This window comes from Schistocerca gregaria, chromosome 4, assembly GCF_023897955.1.
Source record: "Schistocerca gregaria isolate iqSchGreg1 chromosome 4, iqSchGreg1.2, whole genome shotgun sequence".
In the NCBI taxonomy this organism is placed as follows: domain Eukaryota; kingdom Metazoa; phylum Arthropoda; class Insecta; order Orthoptera; family Acrididae; genus Schistocerca; species Schistocerca gregaria.
The window spans coordinates 708546936-708566345 of NC_064923.1; the positions used below are offsets into that span (position 1 = coordinate 708546936).

General features: G+C 40.2%; 1 protein-coding gene across 1 annotated transcript in view; it reads right to left on the reverse strand.

The window, feature by feature from the left end:
• LOC126267877 (Down syndrome cell adhesion molecule-like protein Dscam2) overlaps positions 1 to 19410 on the reverse strand; it is a 1296028-nt gene that overhangs the window by 10493 nt on the left and 1266125 nt on the right. The window contains exons 28-30 of the mRNA XM_049973186.1: positions 18785 to 18919; positions 18424 to 18563; positions 17076 to 17214 (exon numbers count right to left, since the gene is read on the reverse strand). Of these exons, the coding sequence (XP_049829143.1) occupies positions 17076 to 17214; positions 18424 to 18563; positions 18785 to 18919 (414 nt within the window). The remainder of the gene's footprint in view (positions 1 to 17075; positions 17215 to 18423; positions 18564 to 18784; positions 18920 to 19410) is intronic.

Below are 19410 nucleotides of genomic sequence, written 5' to 3' on the forward strand. Positions count from 1 at the left end.
CACCGCCGTCAGTGTCAGCCAGTTTGCCGTGGCATATGGAGCTCCATCGCAGTCTTTAACACTGGTAGCATGCCGCGACAGCGTGGACGTGAACCGTATGTGCAGTTGATGGACTTTGAGCGAGGGCATATAGTGGGCATGCGGGAGACCGGGTGGACGTACCGCCGAATTGCTCAACACGTGGGGCGTGAGGTCTCCACAGTACATCGATGTTGTCGCCAGTGGTCGGCGGAAGGTGCACGTGCCCATCGACCTGGGACCGGACCGCAGCGACGCACGCCAAGACCGTAGGATCCTATGCAGTGCCGTAGGGGACCGCACCGCCACTTCCCAGCAAATTAGGGACACTGTTGCTCCTGGGGTATCGGTGAGGACCATTCGCAACCGTCTCCATGAAGCTGGGCTACGGTCCCGCACACCGTTAGGCCGTCTTCCGCTCATGCCCCAACATCGTGCAGCCCGCCTCCAGTGGTGTCGCGACAGGCATGAATGGAGGGACGAATGGAGACGTGTCGTCTTCAGCGATGAGAGTCACTTCTGCTTTGGTGCCAATGATGGTCGTATGCATGTTTGGCGCCATGCAGGTGAGCGCCACAATCAGGACTGCATACGACCGAGGGTCAACACCCGGCATCATGGTGTGGGGAGCGATCTCCTACACTGGCCGTACGCCTCTGGTGATCATCGAGGGGACACTGAATAGTGCACGGTACATCCAAACCGTCATCGAACCCATCGTTCTACCATTCCTAGACCGGCAAGGAAACTTGCTGTTCCAACAGGGCAATGCACGTCCGCATGTATCCCGTGCCACCCAACATGCTCTAGAAGGTGTAAGTCAACTACCCTGGCCAGCAAGATCTCTGGATCTGTCCCCCATTGAGCATGTTTGGGACTGGATGAAGCGTCGTCTCACGCGGTCTGCACGGCCAGCACGAACGCTGGTCCAACTGAGGCCCCAGGTGGAAATGGCATGGCAAGCCGTTCCACAGGACTACATCCAGCATCTCTACGATCATCTCCATGGGAGAATAGCAGCCTGCGTTGCTGCGAAAGGTGGCTATACACTGTACTAGTGCCGACATTGTGCATGCTCTGTTGCCTGTGTCTATGTGCCTGTGGTTCTGTCAGTGTGATCATGTGATGTATCTGACCCCAGGAATATGTCAATAAAGTTTCCCCTTCCTGGGACAATGAATTCATGGTGTTCTTATTTCAATTTCCAGGAGTGTATATGAATGTATCAGATAATCTGCTTTTATTAATACCATAGCACACATGAATTCATGGTAAGGATACAGATTATTGTACTTCAGTGTACGCCATAGATTAGATTGTGAAATGCCTAATTGTTGAGAGATATGTTGTGTACTGATACCTGGGCTACGTTGAACAGCATCCATAATATCATCACCGTCTTCATGTATCAAGCACACATACTGATTATGAATGCTAGGTAGAGAACCTGTCTCCTGTAAGATTCTAAATACCCCATGAATGGTTCGTGCATCCGGAATCCTCAGAGTTGGAAAATGTACATGATATTCATTAACTGCAACTGTGGCATTACCATCACATTTGCCATAAATAAACATCATATTGGCATATTCCTCCGTCTTAAATTTGAAAGGCATCCCCATTTCATAAATAATCTACAAACTACAACAGTTACTATGTGGTTTCACTTAAATACACTGTTGTTATTATGTCTTTCACTGAACAATACAGAAAACTGGCATTCTTAATGGAAAGTAAACAAATTTACTTGTATAATCATCTTTGCTTCTCTGGATGTTCTGAAAAACTACTGCAGATACATATCTGGGACATGTTTCATTAAACCAAAAATGGAAAATCCAGGATGGAATTAACAATGAGCTGTGTGTGTCTATTGTTGACAAAGGCCTTAATGGGCGAAAGTTATAATTGTGAGAGTCTTTTTGTTGTGCCTATCTGTGACTCAGTATCCTCGCTATATGGTGAGTAGCAACTTTCCTTCTCATAATATTGTTACATGTATTATTAGAGTCATCAGATCAACAAAAACAAAATAAATAGAAATTGTGCTTTACTTCAACCTCATACAGTTTTGCGGTGGCTTCATATTAGTGAAGTATGAACTTTTTCTTTACGTTTACTTGTAGAATAACATATTAAAATATTTGCATATCTTTGTGAATCACCCTTATAAGGTATGCCATGTGGTAAATATGAACTTAGTTTTTCCATACGATGGATGGTAATGCCTGATCAGAAAGGGATTGACCTGGTGAAGAGTACTGCCAATATAAAGACACCACAGACCTGAAGTGACCAGCTAGCTACCTGGATTTAATCCTGATTGAACACACTTGGGATGCTCTAGATAGGTGGGTTGCAGTCCTAGCCTTGCCGCCATTGGCCATTCTTACCTCCAGAGGCTGCCTGCCCAGAAGTGCGAGGCATTATTGTAAGTCACTGAGGATGGTCTGATCAGATGCACAGGGGCCATTGTGCATCATGTGAGTGCATCACAGTCAGCAATGATGCTTGTCCTTCCAATGGCACACTGTCATTGGAAAGTACTATACACCATAAATACTGCCATGACGTATGGGCAGTCTCCAGTGTACGTTGCATCTATAACTCTGCCATGTCTCACAATACTGCTGGACACTTTTCAGTGCACATATTATTGCCATGTCTCAAGTTGTTTTCAGGATTTTGCAGACACTTTAATGTACAAAAAAATGAAAGGAGTGTATGGCATTGTTGGCCAGAACGCCCCATCTGGGGAAGTTCGGCTGCCAAGTGCAAGTCTTATTCCATTTGATGCCACCTTTGGTGACTTGCGTGGCGGTGATGAGGATGAAATGATAATAAGGACAAAACAACATCCAGTCCCCAAATGGAGAAAATCTCCAACCCGGCGGGGAATCAAACCCAGGCCCACTTGCCTGGGAAGTGAGCACATTACCACCCAGCTAAGCAGGCGGACACTTTAATGTACAGATATAAATGTATTTAGCGAGAATCATTTTTGAAAACAAGAGATAAACTCTATGAATTAGAAAATGGATAATCATTACAAATTGCATTTTCCAGAGCAAGAGAAGTCTCTCAGTGAGCAAATTCATGATCTACATCTACATCTACATGATTAAGTGCCTGGCAGACTGTTCATTGAACCATCTTCAACACATTTTTCTACCGTTCCACTCTTGAACAGTACATAGAAAAAAGAACACTTAACTCTTGCCATGCAAGCTCCAATTTCTCTTATTTTATTACAATGATCATTGATATTTCATGGGAACATCTGCCAAAATGAAAAATGCCTTTGTTTTAATGATTGCCAACCTAAATTGCATGTTACATCCATGTCACTCTCTCCCCTATTTCATGATAATACAAAATGTGCCGCCCTTCTTTGAACTTTTTCAATGTCCTCTTTCAATCCTATCTGATGTGAATCCACACTACACAGCAGTACTCCAGAAGAGGATGGACAAGCCTCTTTGTAGAACTGTGCATTTTCTAAGTGTTCTGACAATAAATTGCAGTCTTTGGTTCATTTCCCCAACAACATTATTTTTGTGATCAATCCAATTTAAGTTATTTGAAATTGTAATCCCTAAGAATTTAGCTGAATTCACAACCTTTAGATTTGTGATTTGTTATGTAACTGAAATTTAGCATATTCCTTTTAGTATTCATATGGATGACTTCACACTTTTCATTATTTGTAGTCAACTACCACTATTCCCACCATACAGATTTCTTATCTAGCTCATTTTCGAATTGGTTTTGATCATATGATGGCTTTACAAGACAGTAAATCACAGCATCATCTGCAACCAACAACAGGTATTACTTCTATTTTACTCAATGTTTTCTGTTAGTTACTAGGAACTTTTAACTTTCTGACAGGAAATCATGAATCCAGTCACACAACTGAGATGATACTCCTCAGGCATGGAATATGAGTAGAAGTCCCTTGTGAGGAATGATGTCAAAATCTAAAAATATGGAATCAGTTTGACATACCCTGTTGCTAGCACTCATTACATTGTGAGAATAAAGAGCTAGTTGTGTTTCACAAGAACGCTATTTCCTGAATTCGGGTTGGCTATTTGCCAACAAATCATTTTCTCAATGTAATTCATGAAGTTCGGACACAGATCCCGAGACCCTACAGTAAATTTACATAGGCCTAAGTGATACTGGTCTGTAATTCAGAGGATTACTCGTATTTGCTTTCTTGAGTATTGGTGTAACCTATGCTACTTTCTAGTCTTTCGGTGCAGATATTTCAACAAGTGAGTGGTTGTATAGGACCACTAAGTAAGGAACTAATGCATCAGCATGCTATGAAATTACTGGTGGTTAAAACAAAGAAGTTGTTTCATAAATATTTTGTCTGCACAGTGCTCTCTGCTAAAGTGACACGTGAACAACAAGAAAAGAGGAAAAGCACAGGAAAAATAAATAGCAATGAAAATGTGGACATGGAGAAGATTCGCAATTAGGAGCTGGATCAAGATATTTATAGGACATTTTTGAATATTCATTGCTTCTTTATTTTATTTTCTGCTTCTGTTTTCAGCTTGGTGGCAATTTACACAACCAAATACAGACCTCTCCTGATGACCATAGTGTTCTCCAATACAAATACCACTACCACTGCCTGTGGTTCAGAAACTCACACTCACCCCTTCAAACCTCCTTTTTGCATATGCTGCATCTATGATAATTCAATATATCTAAGCCATAAATTCCCACAGAAAAATTTCTGTTTTGGTCACAAGATATAGTAGCTACTCCACACATATTTGAAGAGTAAAAATTTTTGAATATCAGTTTGTGATATTCTGGAAAAAGACACATGAAAAACTACATCTGGCAACCACAAAAAATAATGTAGTGCAATTACTGATTGCAAAAGAATATAACAATCAGGGAAGCTGATACAGATAGTAAATAACAGCAGAAGTGAACACATCAATTAATCTTCTAGTTGAGTTGTCCACAGGCACATAAATAAAGGCGGAGTACATTGCTAGCTTTCTCCTTCAGAGCTAACAGAAAACACACACACACACACACACACACACACACACACACACACACACACACACTACTACATTGCCCCCACACAGTAAACTGCACCACCACTGCACCTCAACTGGCGTGTGGGGACTGTGTCAGGCAGTATGTATTAGGGGCCAAAGGAAATGGAGAGCAGGAGAGAGGGATGGGGAAGAGTGGCTGAAAGCTACACGGAAAAGGCAGCAGGTGTACGAGATATAGGAATGTGGCATCGGAGGTTCATTCTGGCTCTAGGCAAGGGGAGTTGCACACTGTGGAGAAAAATGTGTTATGGGCTGGGAGAGGTTCTGGGTATGTGACAAGTGCAGACTGAGAATAGGACTATGGGATCAAATAATATCATATGAAGACAATTTGTGTATACCTAATTCCTAGAATCTGGTGTTTGGAGCAAGGATCCTGACAGCATGGGTTGTGAAGCAGTAACTGGAAGCAAGCATGTAGTGCTCAGCTGGTTCTTCAGCCACTGGGTATCAACACAATCTTGACCACAGGTAGACAGTGGCCCTTTGTTCAGATGGGCAGATGGTTGGTGGTCATTCCCTCACAAAACACAGCAGGGCTGGTATATGATATGACTCCTGTCCCAGGTGGACCTGCCATTAATAGGATAGGATATGGCCATGATATGACTGACTAAGGATGTGCTGGATGGGAACATCAGACAGATCTTGAGTATGGGTTTACCATAGCGGTATGACTTATGTGACACGGGGTTAAGGGGGGGTGGGGTGTATAGATGAGCTGGGATATTTTATAGATTTGGGGGGGGGGGGGGGAGGGGAGCGGAGGGCAATACCCACTTAGGGAGGGTGGGAAAGATTACGTTTAGCATGTCCCCCATTCCCAGGCATGATTATAAGTAGTCAAAGCCTAAACAAACGATACTGTCCTGCCCACCCATTCCACAATGGTATTCCATCCGACGTTTACCGAACTTCCACAATATTCTTGTCCATCCATACACAACCACTGCTCCCAATCCCTTACCTCGTTGCTCATACCCCTGTAATCGACCTAGATGCAAGATCTGTCCCATACATCCTCCCAACACCACCTATTCCAATCCAGTTGCTAACAACACCTATCCCATCAAAGACAGCTGTTAGTTTGTTCTTCACTATTTCTATGTCATGAGGTAAAGACAAGATGAACACAGTTTTCTTCACATATCTCCAAAAGAAAAAATTACAGGGGGTCATGTTTGGCGATCTTCGAGGTCAAGTATGTAGGGGAGTGTCTCAGGGTCCACTGTGCCCTTTCCAGTGTTGAGGCAGAGTGTCTTTGAGAAACTGATGCATGTTGTTGAGCCAGTGTGGTGGAGCTCCATCCTGTTGGAAAATGAAGTCATTGGAGTCCTACTGAAGTTGTGGAAAAAGCTGATTCTGTAGCATTTGAAAATAGCTCATTCCAGTCACTGTGTTTTCCTCAGGGAAGAAGGGACCATATACTTTTACACAAGAAATGGCACAAAAAATGTTCACTTTAGGTGAGTCTTTTTTATGCTCAATAAAGCTGCTTCATCACTGAAAAATAACAGTCTTCCATTTCCTCTAACAGAACATTGCTGAAGTCAACCAATTTCCTTTTCTCACTGACCCAAAGAGCTTGCACTAATTACAGTCTAACCAATTTCCTTTTCTCACTGACCCAAAGAGCTTGCACTAATTACAGTCTGTATTTTTTATAGACTATAAGACATCTTAACAATTGCCAGACAACCATATGAGGCATTGCTGCTTGCACAATGAGTAGACTTTCGTGAACTCTGCTCAAAAATTTGCTGAATTCTTTTGACCGTCATCAGAAGTGGGAGGTCAACCGGACTCTTACCCCTGCAAGCATCCTATCTCTTCAAATTGGTGAAACTAATGGCAAATGTTTTCTGGAGCAGATGGATCAATGCCAAAACACCAAGGAAAACACACTGGACAAAAATCACTGACTCACTCTTTGTAAACTGCAGCACACAAAACACCTTCTGTTGAGTTGGTGCCATCTTACTTCTAGCTGTCTGAAAACTGAGTGTAAAAAATTTAGAAACAAAACATTTTTGTGTAGAGCAACATATGGAAGCATGTGCCACTGAACTAAAACTAAATAATGGCACTTTCCTAATACAGTGTATAGGTCCCCCTCAGGGAATTTCCAGCTATTTCTAGAAAACTTGGATGCTTTGTTGTGCTATCTGTCAGACAGGGGGAAGCAAATTATCATTTGTGGGGATTTCAATGTTGATTCCCTGAAAGAGTGTAATAGGAAGAATGACCTTGTAGTATTACTCAGTTCTTTCAATTTGAGCTCCGTCATTGATTTTCCTACTCGGATAACAAAGAACAGCAGGATATTGATAGATAACTATTTTATAGATCAAGATAAGTTTAAGGACATAAATGCTTATCCTGTTGTTTCAGATCATGGTGCACAGCTAGTTACAGTACATGACATAGCTCCATGCAGTATATCAAATCAGAATTTCAAAGCAGTGTGTTCAATTAACAATATATATATTGCAAACTTTAGGGAAAGCCTAAAGCAGCTAGACTGGGATGAAGTGTATATGGAACCCGATGCAAACTTGAAATATAACTTATTTCAAGATACATTTTTAAGGGTATTTGAAAATTGTTTTCCCAAGAAAATAGTTAAACATAATTCCAAGAAAACATATAAAAAACCTTGGCTAACTAAAGGAATAAGAATATCTTGCAACCGTAAAAGAGAATTGTATCTAACAGCAAGAGGGAGTACTAACCCCGAAATTGTTCAATATTATAAAAACTATTGTGCAGTACTAAGAAAAGTTATTAAAAAGTCCAGAAGCATGTGTATCATGTCTGAGATCAGTAACTCTGATAATAAAATTAAAGCAATTTGGAATATTATTGAAAGGGAAACAGGGCAACCAAGAGCACAGGAAGACTTTAGTGCCATAAAACTGAATGACAAGTGCACTAACAAACAATCAGAAATTGAAAATATTTTAAATAATCATTTTTTAAATGTTGTGGAGACAATAGGGTCTAGATCTTCACTAGAAGAGGCAAGGCTTCTAATAGAAGAGGCCATACCTGTGCAGTTTGAAACAACTGTATTTCCACCAACCTCTCCCTCTGAAATCAGTAAAATAATAAACTCACTGAAAAGTAAAAGCTCTTACGGAATTGATGGCATTTCCAGCAAGATACTTAAAGCTTGTTCCCCAAAGATAAGTAGGATTCTCAGCCACATATGTAATAGCTCTTTGGAGCAGGGTGTTTTCCCCGATATACTGAAATATGCCATTGTAAAACCATTGCATAAAAATGGGGATACGTCGGATGTCAACAACTATCGCCCAATCTCTCTTCTGACAGCTCTATCAAAATTTTTTGAGAAAGTAATGTATTCAAGAGTAGCGTCCCATATTTGTAAAAATAAAGTACTAACAAAATGATAGTTTGGTTTTCAGAAAGGCTTTTCAACAGAAAATGCTATATACGCTTTCACTGTTCAAATATTAAATACTCTGAATAACCGGACATGACTCATTGGTATTTTTTGTAATCTCTCAAAGGCCTTTGGTTGTGTAAATCATGGAATTCTTTTAGATAAGCTAAATCATTATGGTTTGAGGGGGGCAGTGCACAAATGGTTTAATTCATACTTAACTGGAAGAATGCAGAAAGTTGAAATAAGTGGTTCATGTAGTGTTAAAACAACAGCTGATTCCTCAAACTGGGGGGGGGGGGGGGGGGGGGCTATCAAGTATGGGGTCCCACAGGGTTTGGTCTTAGGTCCTTTACTGTTCTTGATATACATTAATGACTTACCATTCCACATTGATGAAGATGCAAAGTTAGTTCTTTTTGCTGATGACACAAGTATAGTAATAACATCCAAAAACCAAGAAGTAAGTGATGTAATTGTAAATGATGTTTTTCACAAAATTATTAAGTAGTTCTCAGCAAACGGACTCTCTTTAAATTTTGATAAAACACAGTATATACAGTTCCGTACAGTAAATGGCACAACTCCAGTAATAAATATAGACTTTGAACAGAAGTCTGTAGCTAAGGTAGAATTTTCAAAATTTTTAGGTGAGCCCATTGATGAGAGGTTAAACAGGAAGCAACACATTGATGGTCTGCTGAAACGTCTGAGTTCAGCTACGTATGCTGTTAGGGTTATTGCAAATTTTGGTGATAAGAATCTCAGTAAATTAGCTTACTATGCCTACTTTAATTCACTGCTTTCGTATGGCATCATATTCTGGGGTAATTCATCGTTGAGTAGAAAAATATTCATTGCCCAAAAACGTGTAATCAGAATAATTGCTGGAGCCCACCCACGGTCATCCTGCAGATATCTATTTAAGGATCGAGGGATCCTCACAGTATATATATTCACTTATGAAATTTGTTGTTAATAATCCAACCCAGTTCAAAAGTAACAGCAGTCTGCATAGCTGTAACACTAGGAGAAAGGATTATCTTTACTATTCAGGGTTAAATCTGACTTTGGCACAGAAAGGGGTAAATTATGCTGCCACAAAAGTCTTTGGTCACCTACCAAACAGCATCAAAAGCCTGACAGATAGCTGACCAACATTTAAAAATAAATTAAAAGAATTTCTAGATGACAACTCCTTCTAGCCATTGGCTGAATTTTTAGATATAAATTAAATGAGGGGAAGGAAAAAAATAAATAAAAAAACTAACTTAAACATTAGTGTCATGCAATATTTTGTGTAATGTAATATGTTGTACAGACATCTTTTATTAACCTGACACGTTCCACATCATTACGAAGTGACATATTCATGATCTATGGAACAACTAATAATAATAGTAATAATAATAATAATAATAATAATAAAAAAACACTGACTGACATCTAATGGTGATTTTGTGAAACTTTGGGTCATGCTCAGTCACACAATACACATTTCCTTGCCAACATATCCCAATTTCCATAATTATTACCATCCAAAATCATGTCATTTTTTTAAAACACCCTGAATCTCTAACTGTAGCAAGATATGAGGGACACAATAAAGTAATGTTTTTTGTCCCTATAGCAACATAATCAACAACATTACAAAATTACGAGGCACTTTATCTAAACTCCAATGGAGAAACAACCAGTAAAAGACATAACACATCTTTGGAAAGGATTCCCCCAGCATTTTTTCGATGGATGAACAAATGAGTCGGAAATGATAATCGCAAATTAAGTTACCTTTTTCAAATTGCTGGCTAGTATGCTATTTCAGGAGGCAAAATATTTGGTAGTGCCAATAGACACATATTAATGCTCAAGACACTTCCTAGCTTTAATAACTATTAGATCCTTCCTCAGGAGAAAGAGACGGATAAAATTTTCACTCTACAGCGGAGTGTGCGCTGATATGAAACTTCCCGGCAGATTAAAACTGTGCCAGACCGAGACTCGAACTTGGGACCTTTGCCTTTTGCGGGCAAGCGCTCGACCAACTGAGCCACCCAAACACGACTCATGCCCCGTCTACAATGGCGGAATTGGTACTGGCGGAATTAAAGCTGTGAGGACGGTGCGTGAGTCGTGCTTCGGTAGCTCAGTCGGTCGAGCGCTTGCCCGCGAAAGGCAAAGGTCCCGAGTTCGAGTCTCGGTCCGGCACACAATTTTAATCTGCCAGGAAGTTTCAGAGATGGATAGTTTGGGTAAAGTTAAAAACAGAGGTCATCTCATTCAAATGTCAGGATGATGGTGACCCACCAGTTGTAAGGATGAAAGGATATCAAGGTTACTAACTGTTATTCTTGTAGTGGCACCAGCCAAAATTGCTCACCTAACATCATTCACTAATTCCAGGGAGCTTATAATCATGAGATCATACCAGAATCTGGCATGAAAGTCAGCCCAAGATCAGCTTGAGTCAGCCGTGATGTGGTTTGCTGAGTGTGAAACAAGTGTGCTATTGGTATGGTTAAGATGTTTATATTATGGGCAGTATTGGCATAGGCAGAACTCCCATACGCTGTGGACTGGATTTCACTTTGTAATACAGGCTTGAAATAGCTTGCAATGTTTACAAGCAGCAACCTACATGTATCTCTTGTTGTATCTCTTGTTGTGAATAAACCAGGACAAGAGCCCGTTGTTTGTTAGTATAGATCAACTTTTACAAAAGTGGCAATAAGGGTGCGAGCCACGACACATGCATGCGGACATTCAACATTTTTGTAATTCGGTGAGAGTGCAGGTTGAACACTTACAAGAATTACTAAAGCAAACCACACAGGATTATCAGCAGCTAATGAAAGCTGTACTGCAGGTGGTCCAAGCATTAACAAATGTAGCAGGACCATCTCTAACCTAACCAATGTCTATGGTTTTTCCACAATTTAATGAACATTATGAATAATGGGATGATTACTGTCGACAATTGCCTTTTTTTCTGGCTTGTCCAATTTCCAAATTGAAAAGACAATAGTCTATATTATTGCCCGACACTTTTAAACTGTATCACCTCATGTAGATATTGGAGCCATTAACAAATCTGGTGGAACTTGATTTGTTTATGTCTTTTACAACATGAACATTTTTTGACAAAAAACATTTCAGGCAGGTCAGAATACTGGCAGCAAAAATGGACCCCAATCAATCTTATGTGGACTGGGATGGTGACCTACCTGGATTAAGTATCAATTGCTATTTCAGATGTTCATGTCGATAGAACTAAGTGGATTCTTTAATCAGGAACATTACAGTGCAGATTAAGCCCAACTCAGAAATGAGAAACCATGTATTGAGGAAATCAGATCCTTCTCTGATGGAAGCAATGCAAATAGCCAAGCCCAAAGTTTGTTTAGGATGGCATTCAGCTCTCTGGGACAAGTTGTGCAGAACATTACACCATCTCTGGAGTAGACTTCATCGGCTCCACGGTTCAGAAGACCCCGGAAAAACTATACGAGTGGCAACAGGGTGCATCAATCAGGCCCTTGCAACAGATATGCTTTAACAATTGTGCTGCAGATATGCCCCAACCTGCTGAAGTAAACCAAGTGAGCAATCACTCTATGGAAGTGCACGCTTCTCAGAGCAGAGCACAGCAGATGTACTTAGGTGTGTTCTTTGGCGAACACCCTGTGAGGTTCCTGTTGTTCACTGGAGTGTATGTGTCTTACTAACGCAATCTACCTAAGTTACAGTCACCACTTTTTCAGGCAGCTGAGACAAACCTTTGGGCCAATGGTTGTCATCTACATCTTCATACTTACTCCACAAGCCACCATATGGTGCACAGTGGAGGATACCTTGTATCACTACTAGTTGTTTCCTGTACTGCTCCACTCATAAATAAAGCAAGGGAAAAACAAATGTCTATATGCCTCCATACGAGCCCTAGTCTCCCACATATCTTCATCATCCTCATGTGAAATGTATGATGGCAACAGTAGAATCGTTCTGCAATCAGCTTTGTGAGGATCATGGGGATGGCCAGAGGATTGTGGATTCTTTCAAGTCCCTCAATAGTGTTTCATGAAAATAACATTGCCTTCCCTCCAGGGATTGCTATTTAATTTCATGGAGCATTTCCATAATACCAGTACCGTGGTCGAACCAACCTGTAAGAGATCTAGCAGTACATCTCTGAATTGCCTCAATGTCGTCTTTTAATCTGACCTGATGTGGATCCCAAACACTTGAGCACTGCTCAAGAACAGGTTACAACAGTGCTCTCCTTTACAGACATGTTAAACTTCCCTAGAATTCTCCCAATAAACTGAAGTCAACCATCCGCTTTCCCTACTGCTATCCTTATGTGCTCGTTTCATTTCATACAGCTTTGCAATGTTATGCCAAGATATTTAATTGATGTGACTGTGTCAAGCAGCCACTAATAATGCTGTATTCAAACATATTGAAGTGTTTTTCCTACTCATCTGCATTAACTTACATTTTTCTACATTTAGGGCAAGCTGCTATTCATTACACGAACTATAAATTTTGTCTAAATGATCTTGTATCCTTCTACAGTAATTCACCAATGGCACCTTCCCAGATACCACAGCATCATCAGCAAACAGGTGAAGACTGCTCACCCTGTTCATTAGAAAAGCTTCCAGTTTTGCTTGCTTAGAGTCAAGTCATTTTTCCAGAAAATTTCTGGTGGTAGCTGACCCCAGTGTGAACAATGTTTTCGGGATCGGCTCATTCCACGCTTTTGGGTTTAAGGTTCATCAAACAGTGCACACCATGCAAATCCAAAGGGCCTTGCACTGCCTTAAGAACTCTCTGTGACAGATATGCTCAACATTTTGTCACCTACATTACAGATACAAATGACTTCGAAACTCATGTCACTATTAAAACGATGGCTGCCCCGTCTTTCCTCAAAGCTTGCATGGTATCCTCAGTTCTAAATGACACCCTCAAAATAGAGCTGAAGAGATTCAGTTATGAAGATCTGTTGATATCTGTTCCCCGTAGTCAATGGGCCACTCTCTTGGTCACAGTATAGAAAGTCAATGGTACCTTGAGACTTTGGAATGATTTAAAAGTAATGATAAATGCACAAGCTGAAACAGAAACTTATCCTATAATGACCCTGGATGAACTCTTTGCAAAATTAGGTCATGGCACACTGTTCAGTAAAAATTATCTTGCAGAGGCATATTTTCAAATCCGCTTGGATGCAGCATAACCAGCTCACTTAGTGGTAATTTGCCACACAGCTTTTAGAATCTGTTCAGCCATTGGCATATTTCAGCATTTTATGGATCAGTTACTGCACGATATTCCCAACTGTGCCACATACTTTGATGCTATCTTGGTCACAGCTGCAACTCCAGGGGATCACCCCAACAACCTAGAACTTTTTTTTCAGAGAATGACAGCAAAAGGACTTGAATGCAACCAGTTTCATGACTTCCTTGATGCATATCTCAGCAAATGGATTGGAACTCATAAGGGATTATGTTGTGGCAACTGATAAATTGCAGACACTCCCCCCCCCCACCCCCCATGAATATAAAATATGTAGAAGTTCATCTTGGGTAAGATCAACTATTATGGCCAATACATAGCAAACCTAGAAGAAATCCCTTGCCCATTGAAATAAGTGCACATTTTGAATGGTCACCTTGTTGTCAACATGCTTTCTAGACTTTAAAAGATTGCCTTAAGTAGTCACTGGTCTGCCTCTGGTAGTAGCAACTGACACATTGCTGCTCATATTATCAGGACAGCCCTATCCCATAAATACACTGACACCACAGAGTCCCCTATTGCATAAGGTTAGAATATCTTCTCAAATAGAGCAGGAAGCCCTTGCTACTGTTTACACAGTTCAGAAATTTAAATTATTCCTTTATTGAAAGAAATTTCATCATCACTGATTGACACCCATTGCTCACCATATTGCTTGCCAGACCAGACCACCCATCACTTATGGTGCTGAATGTTTTACTGGTATAATTTCCATTTTTCTATCCACTATCATGCAGAGATGTTAAATACAAATGCTAATGCACAGTCTTGATTCCCAATCCAGCATTTGATCAACATGGACTGGTGTATACCCATTTAGACTCAGATCTTGATTCAGCTGTTTCAGCCTTTCTCTAAACACTATATCAATGAAAATAATCAATTTTTGAAAACATAATGTAATTGGACAGATAAAATAATCTACTAACCTAGCATCAGCAGGAGAACACACACATAAAAGATATTACATGTGCAAGCTTTGAAGTCAGTGACTCCTTTTTCCGGCAGAAGGGTTGAAGAGAAAGGAAGACAGGTGAAGGGAAAGGACTGGTGAGGGTTAAGAAAAGGGGTAGAGTTTGAAAAAGTGCCCAGAATCCTAGGTCAGCAGAGAATTACCAGAGGGGATTGCGTGACATTGCATCCACCACTCACAAGATCCTGATGTTATATTGCTTTGGTCACTTAGTACAACACAGGTGGCTGGAGATATCTGCCAGCCCAAAATTTAGACTCTAATGGCCATGGCAACATCAACTTCATCTCAACTGAGGGGTTCTGTTTTGGGTCTTGGAAAAGAACCACTGCCCCTTCCTTACTCCTCTCTCTCTTTGGCCATAACTGCTGTACATCCTGCACAATGCCCACTGAGATGTGTTTCAGATGAGACGCTTGTCACAACAGAATGTAGCGCGGAAAAATATTGATTCTGACACTGAGGACCTGATCTGCGAATGTTTCACCTGTCATGCCCATCAAACTGCACCTCTCCATCAGTTCTCTCCCTGGTTCAATACTGCAGAGATGTGAGAATGTATCCACTTAGGTTTTGCTGGGTCGGTTTTGGTCTCCATGTGGTTGACTGTGACTGATTTGTTTTCTCACTGCCCTTTAGTGTTTCCCATCACTCAGGCCCCTACTGCCACTATTATTGTCGTCTTGGAAAAAAAATCTTTTCTCTTGAAGGCAACCCACAGACTTTGGTTTTGGGTTAATGGAACACCTTTAACCTCCTACGACTTCAAATGGTTTTGCACACATAACAGAGTTCAACATCTTTGCACTGCACCCTTCACCCAGCCTCCAACAGTGGTGTGGAACACATTATCTGCACCTTTAAAACCCAGCTCCACAAGGAAACGATGTCTAACAACACACCTAATGCCATTTGCATTTTTTAACAGCTTGAAGGGCCACCCTGATGAGGGCTGCAATCCAGCAGAGTGGCTTTATGACCACTCTCACCTCACCCTCTTCGATACACTGTGTCCACCAAAAGCGCCTGTCATCGCCCAGTGCTCTCCCTTCTGAATGGGCACATCAGTGTGGGTCAGTCAGTTCAGGCACTACCCACCCTAGATCCATGGAACATTCTCTGCCCACCCAGGTCCTTAATGTATACCATGGCCTCTATCCATGAGCTTCTGCAGCACTATCAAAGCCAAGCTCAACCCTGACATGCTGGTTAGCAGCCATCTGCTCCTCTGCCCCTAGTGGACATTCCTGTCCTGTGGTGACTCATGCATCTTCCATCAAGCATTGTCCTGCCCGGGCCTTCTACAGTGATGTCCACTGACTTTCATGGTGGTAGCTCATCTAGAACTCACATCTCCTGCCCCCTGCATCAGGCAGGGGACATAGTGGGGCAACCTAATGTCACTAGGACCTGAAAAGGTGGCACTTTTCATGAGGAACACACCAGTGACCTGGAATATGGAGTGTTTCCAAGAAACATCCTGTGTACATCCCTTGTTGCGAATAAACTGGGTGGTTTGTGTATAGATCACCTTCTAGAAAAATTGCTATTATAATCATGAGTTATGAATCTTATGAAAAGGCTTCAGCTGCCAGTGGCTGTGGTCACATGTGTGTGTGTGTGTGTGTGTGTGTGTGTGTGTGTGCGTGCACACACACATGTTTGTCATCTATTTTTGACAAAGGCCTTGTTGGCTAAAATATTGTTTTGTGACAGTCTTTTTGTTGTGCCTCTCTGTGACTCAGCATCTCCACTATATGGGGAGTAGCAACTATCCTTTTCATAATATCTTTAAATTCCATCCTGCCTTTTCCATTGTGTAATTATGAATTAATACATTTGTTAACAGAACTTTAACTTTACATTCCTTTACATTAGAGCTACTTGCCAGTCTTTTCTGTAACGTTCTGTAAAGACCTGACTAGATATTAACTCTGTCTTTACTGGCTAAAGCTTCCTCATAGCTAAATACAATAACTGCAAAAACTCTGAGATTACATCTAATATTGTGTACTGAGTTGTTATTAATCTTCATTACAATCACCCACCCTCTCTCTCTCTCTCTCTCTCTCTCTCTCTCTCTCTCTCTGTGTGTGTGTGTGTGTGTGTGTGTGTGTGTGTGTGTGTGTGTGTGTGTGTGAGAGAGAGAGAGAGAGAGAGAGAGAGAGAGAAATGCAACAAATCTCAAGATAATTTTGGTTTACAACTAATAAAGAATATGCTCACTTACTGTGTTTTATCTATGCTCACTTACTGTGTTTTATCTATGCTCACTTACTGTGTTTTATCTTTGCTGCATCAAGCTGATTGGAAGACTCTGTTCGACTAGATGTCAACTGATCAGGGTCTGAATCTGATTCATCAGTATCCACCTCAGTTTTCCTACTCCCTCGTCTCCTTGTTGCAGTTTTTATTACCTGAAATTATACACAGTACTAATTTGATAGTAATAAATAATGTAAGATCTGGAAGATGAAACTGGAAAACATTGTGTTCACAGGTATATAAATTGGAATTTACTTACTGGTGAAAGAGATGTGTCAAACTTTTAATTAAAAAGGGTGAAGGTTATGAGAGAAAGTTTATGGATATGCCTAAATGTAAGAATGCATCAATCAAATTATGCACTTACAAGTGTAACCCTTGGCCTGGAACAAAGACTTTCTAGGCTAATACCACAGGGGAAGTTAGTGTGTTGTGTGTCTTTAGTCTCTCATGTAGGTGGCTACGATGAGTTCATGTGTAAACCTGGATTTTCATGTTGTTGATGATGCACAAATGATTATTAATAAACCTTTAAAGAGAGAGCAATTCAAATGGAAAAAAATTCTTGTTCACTTGTTTGAGAAGGGCATTACTAAGGCAAAGAAGAGGATTGAAGAGGAAAATACTAACCTGGACTGATAATATCAAGTGAGTAATGTAGGCGTTGTTCACTAAGGTATTGATGTGAAATATGCATGAGCTTATATTTCCTTACAAGGTAAGAGAGAAGCTGTAACTAACTTTAATTCAAGGGCAGAAATTGATATGAGAATTCTATTTTGCAGAGGAAGAACTTACTTCTTTGTCTCACCTAATACACAGTCTTTATGTTACAGATATACAGCTCTTGTCCTCTGAAACATTATCTGTGAATGTAATTAGTTAATTGAGCATGTTTTGCACGCCTAAAAACAGATGCAGTTTATAAGATATTTCAGTTTAAATTACAGTGTCATTATAAAATACCTGTGGCAAAACCTTTGTGCTCAGAAGCATTTTGAGAAAACATTCAATAGCTAATGACACATCAGGGGTTTTTTTCTGTCTCAGAGGACATAAAACGTGGTTAAGGAAAACAGGCTTAAAAGTCTACAATGAACAGAGATTAAGGAAACACAACAAAAATGAGTTTCTCCAGCCCCTCAATAGTTTTGCTTCCTCAAAACCCTTCTTATTTTTTACTGAATTATTTACATACACATTTGTCTTTTGCCACCTTTTTTAGAGATGTTCTTTTGATCTTAAACTCTATATTCTTGAGATTATTTTCATTATAAAATTATTATACAATATTTTGAAAAATCTTTGAGAGAGCTTTTTTTTCTCAGAGTTCAGAAATGTATGTAAATAAAAGAACATACTGCATGTGGTGGTGGTGATGCACACCCTTCAGTCATAGCTTGTTCATGGTACATAAAACTGTGCAGAAGAGTGTTGTTTGGGTCTACACCAGGACCTGATAGCTGGAATGTTGCGTATGGTGATATGTCCTCTGATGTTTCTGCAAAAACAAACATACTGAAATCAGAAGACATACCTACACCATAAATCCTATGGAGTGTAGGTATCCATATGCTCATTTTATTACAATTGCTTTGAGGCTAAACATGACTAACCACTGAAACTGTGCACATCAGTCAAACTACAGTTTTTTTGAAATTTCACTGCACAGAATAACAGCAAAGAAAATTTTCACTCAGACAGTCCTGAGGTTTTCTTTACCTGGTATTTTATCCCCACTAGCTTGCAAAGCTACCTTGTGGATTGTAGCATAATATCTTTCCCTCTGAGCTTCGGCATTTTGTTGATTGTCCAGCGTCTCTTTCAGTGGCCGGTTTTGCTCTAAAACGGTTGCCCCTAAAATATGGTATTTTACAAGCCAATGAGTCACATGAAAAGATAACAAGACAAATTACGAAATATATGATTCAAAGGCACAAATATTGAAGTTATTTTATCCTCCTTGCTAGCTTTGAAGCCATGTTTTACAATTTAGTATTGTCTTACTAATAAGAGAAGTATTCACTCACTTTTACATCTAGATTTACAAAATATGCAAGCTGCGTCAGAACTTGATTGCAAAAACTTTTCTAGTGTGTTGCAATAATGAAAATACATAACTCATTAGTAACTTTACCTGATTTAATACAACAAAAGTGAAAAACCTTAAATTCCTTTAAGTAATTTCACAACAGAGTTTCAAAAATTAATCAAGGATATAATACTCTAATGAAAGTGTAACTTCTGACCTACATGGAGAATTGTTAATGAATGCAAAATGAAACCACAAAGTTGTTTTAAGCATCAGAGATGTTTTTTCTACTGTAACCTTGTTTTTATCTGACCAA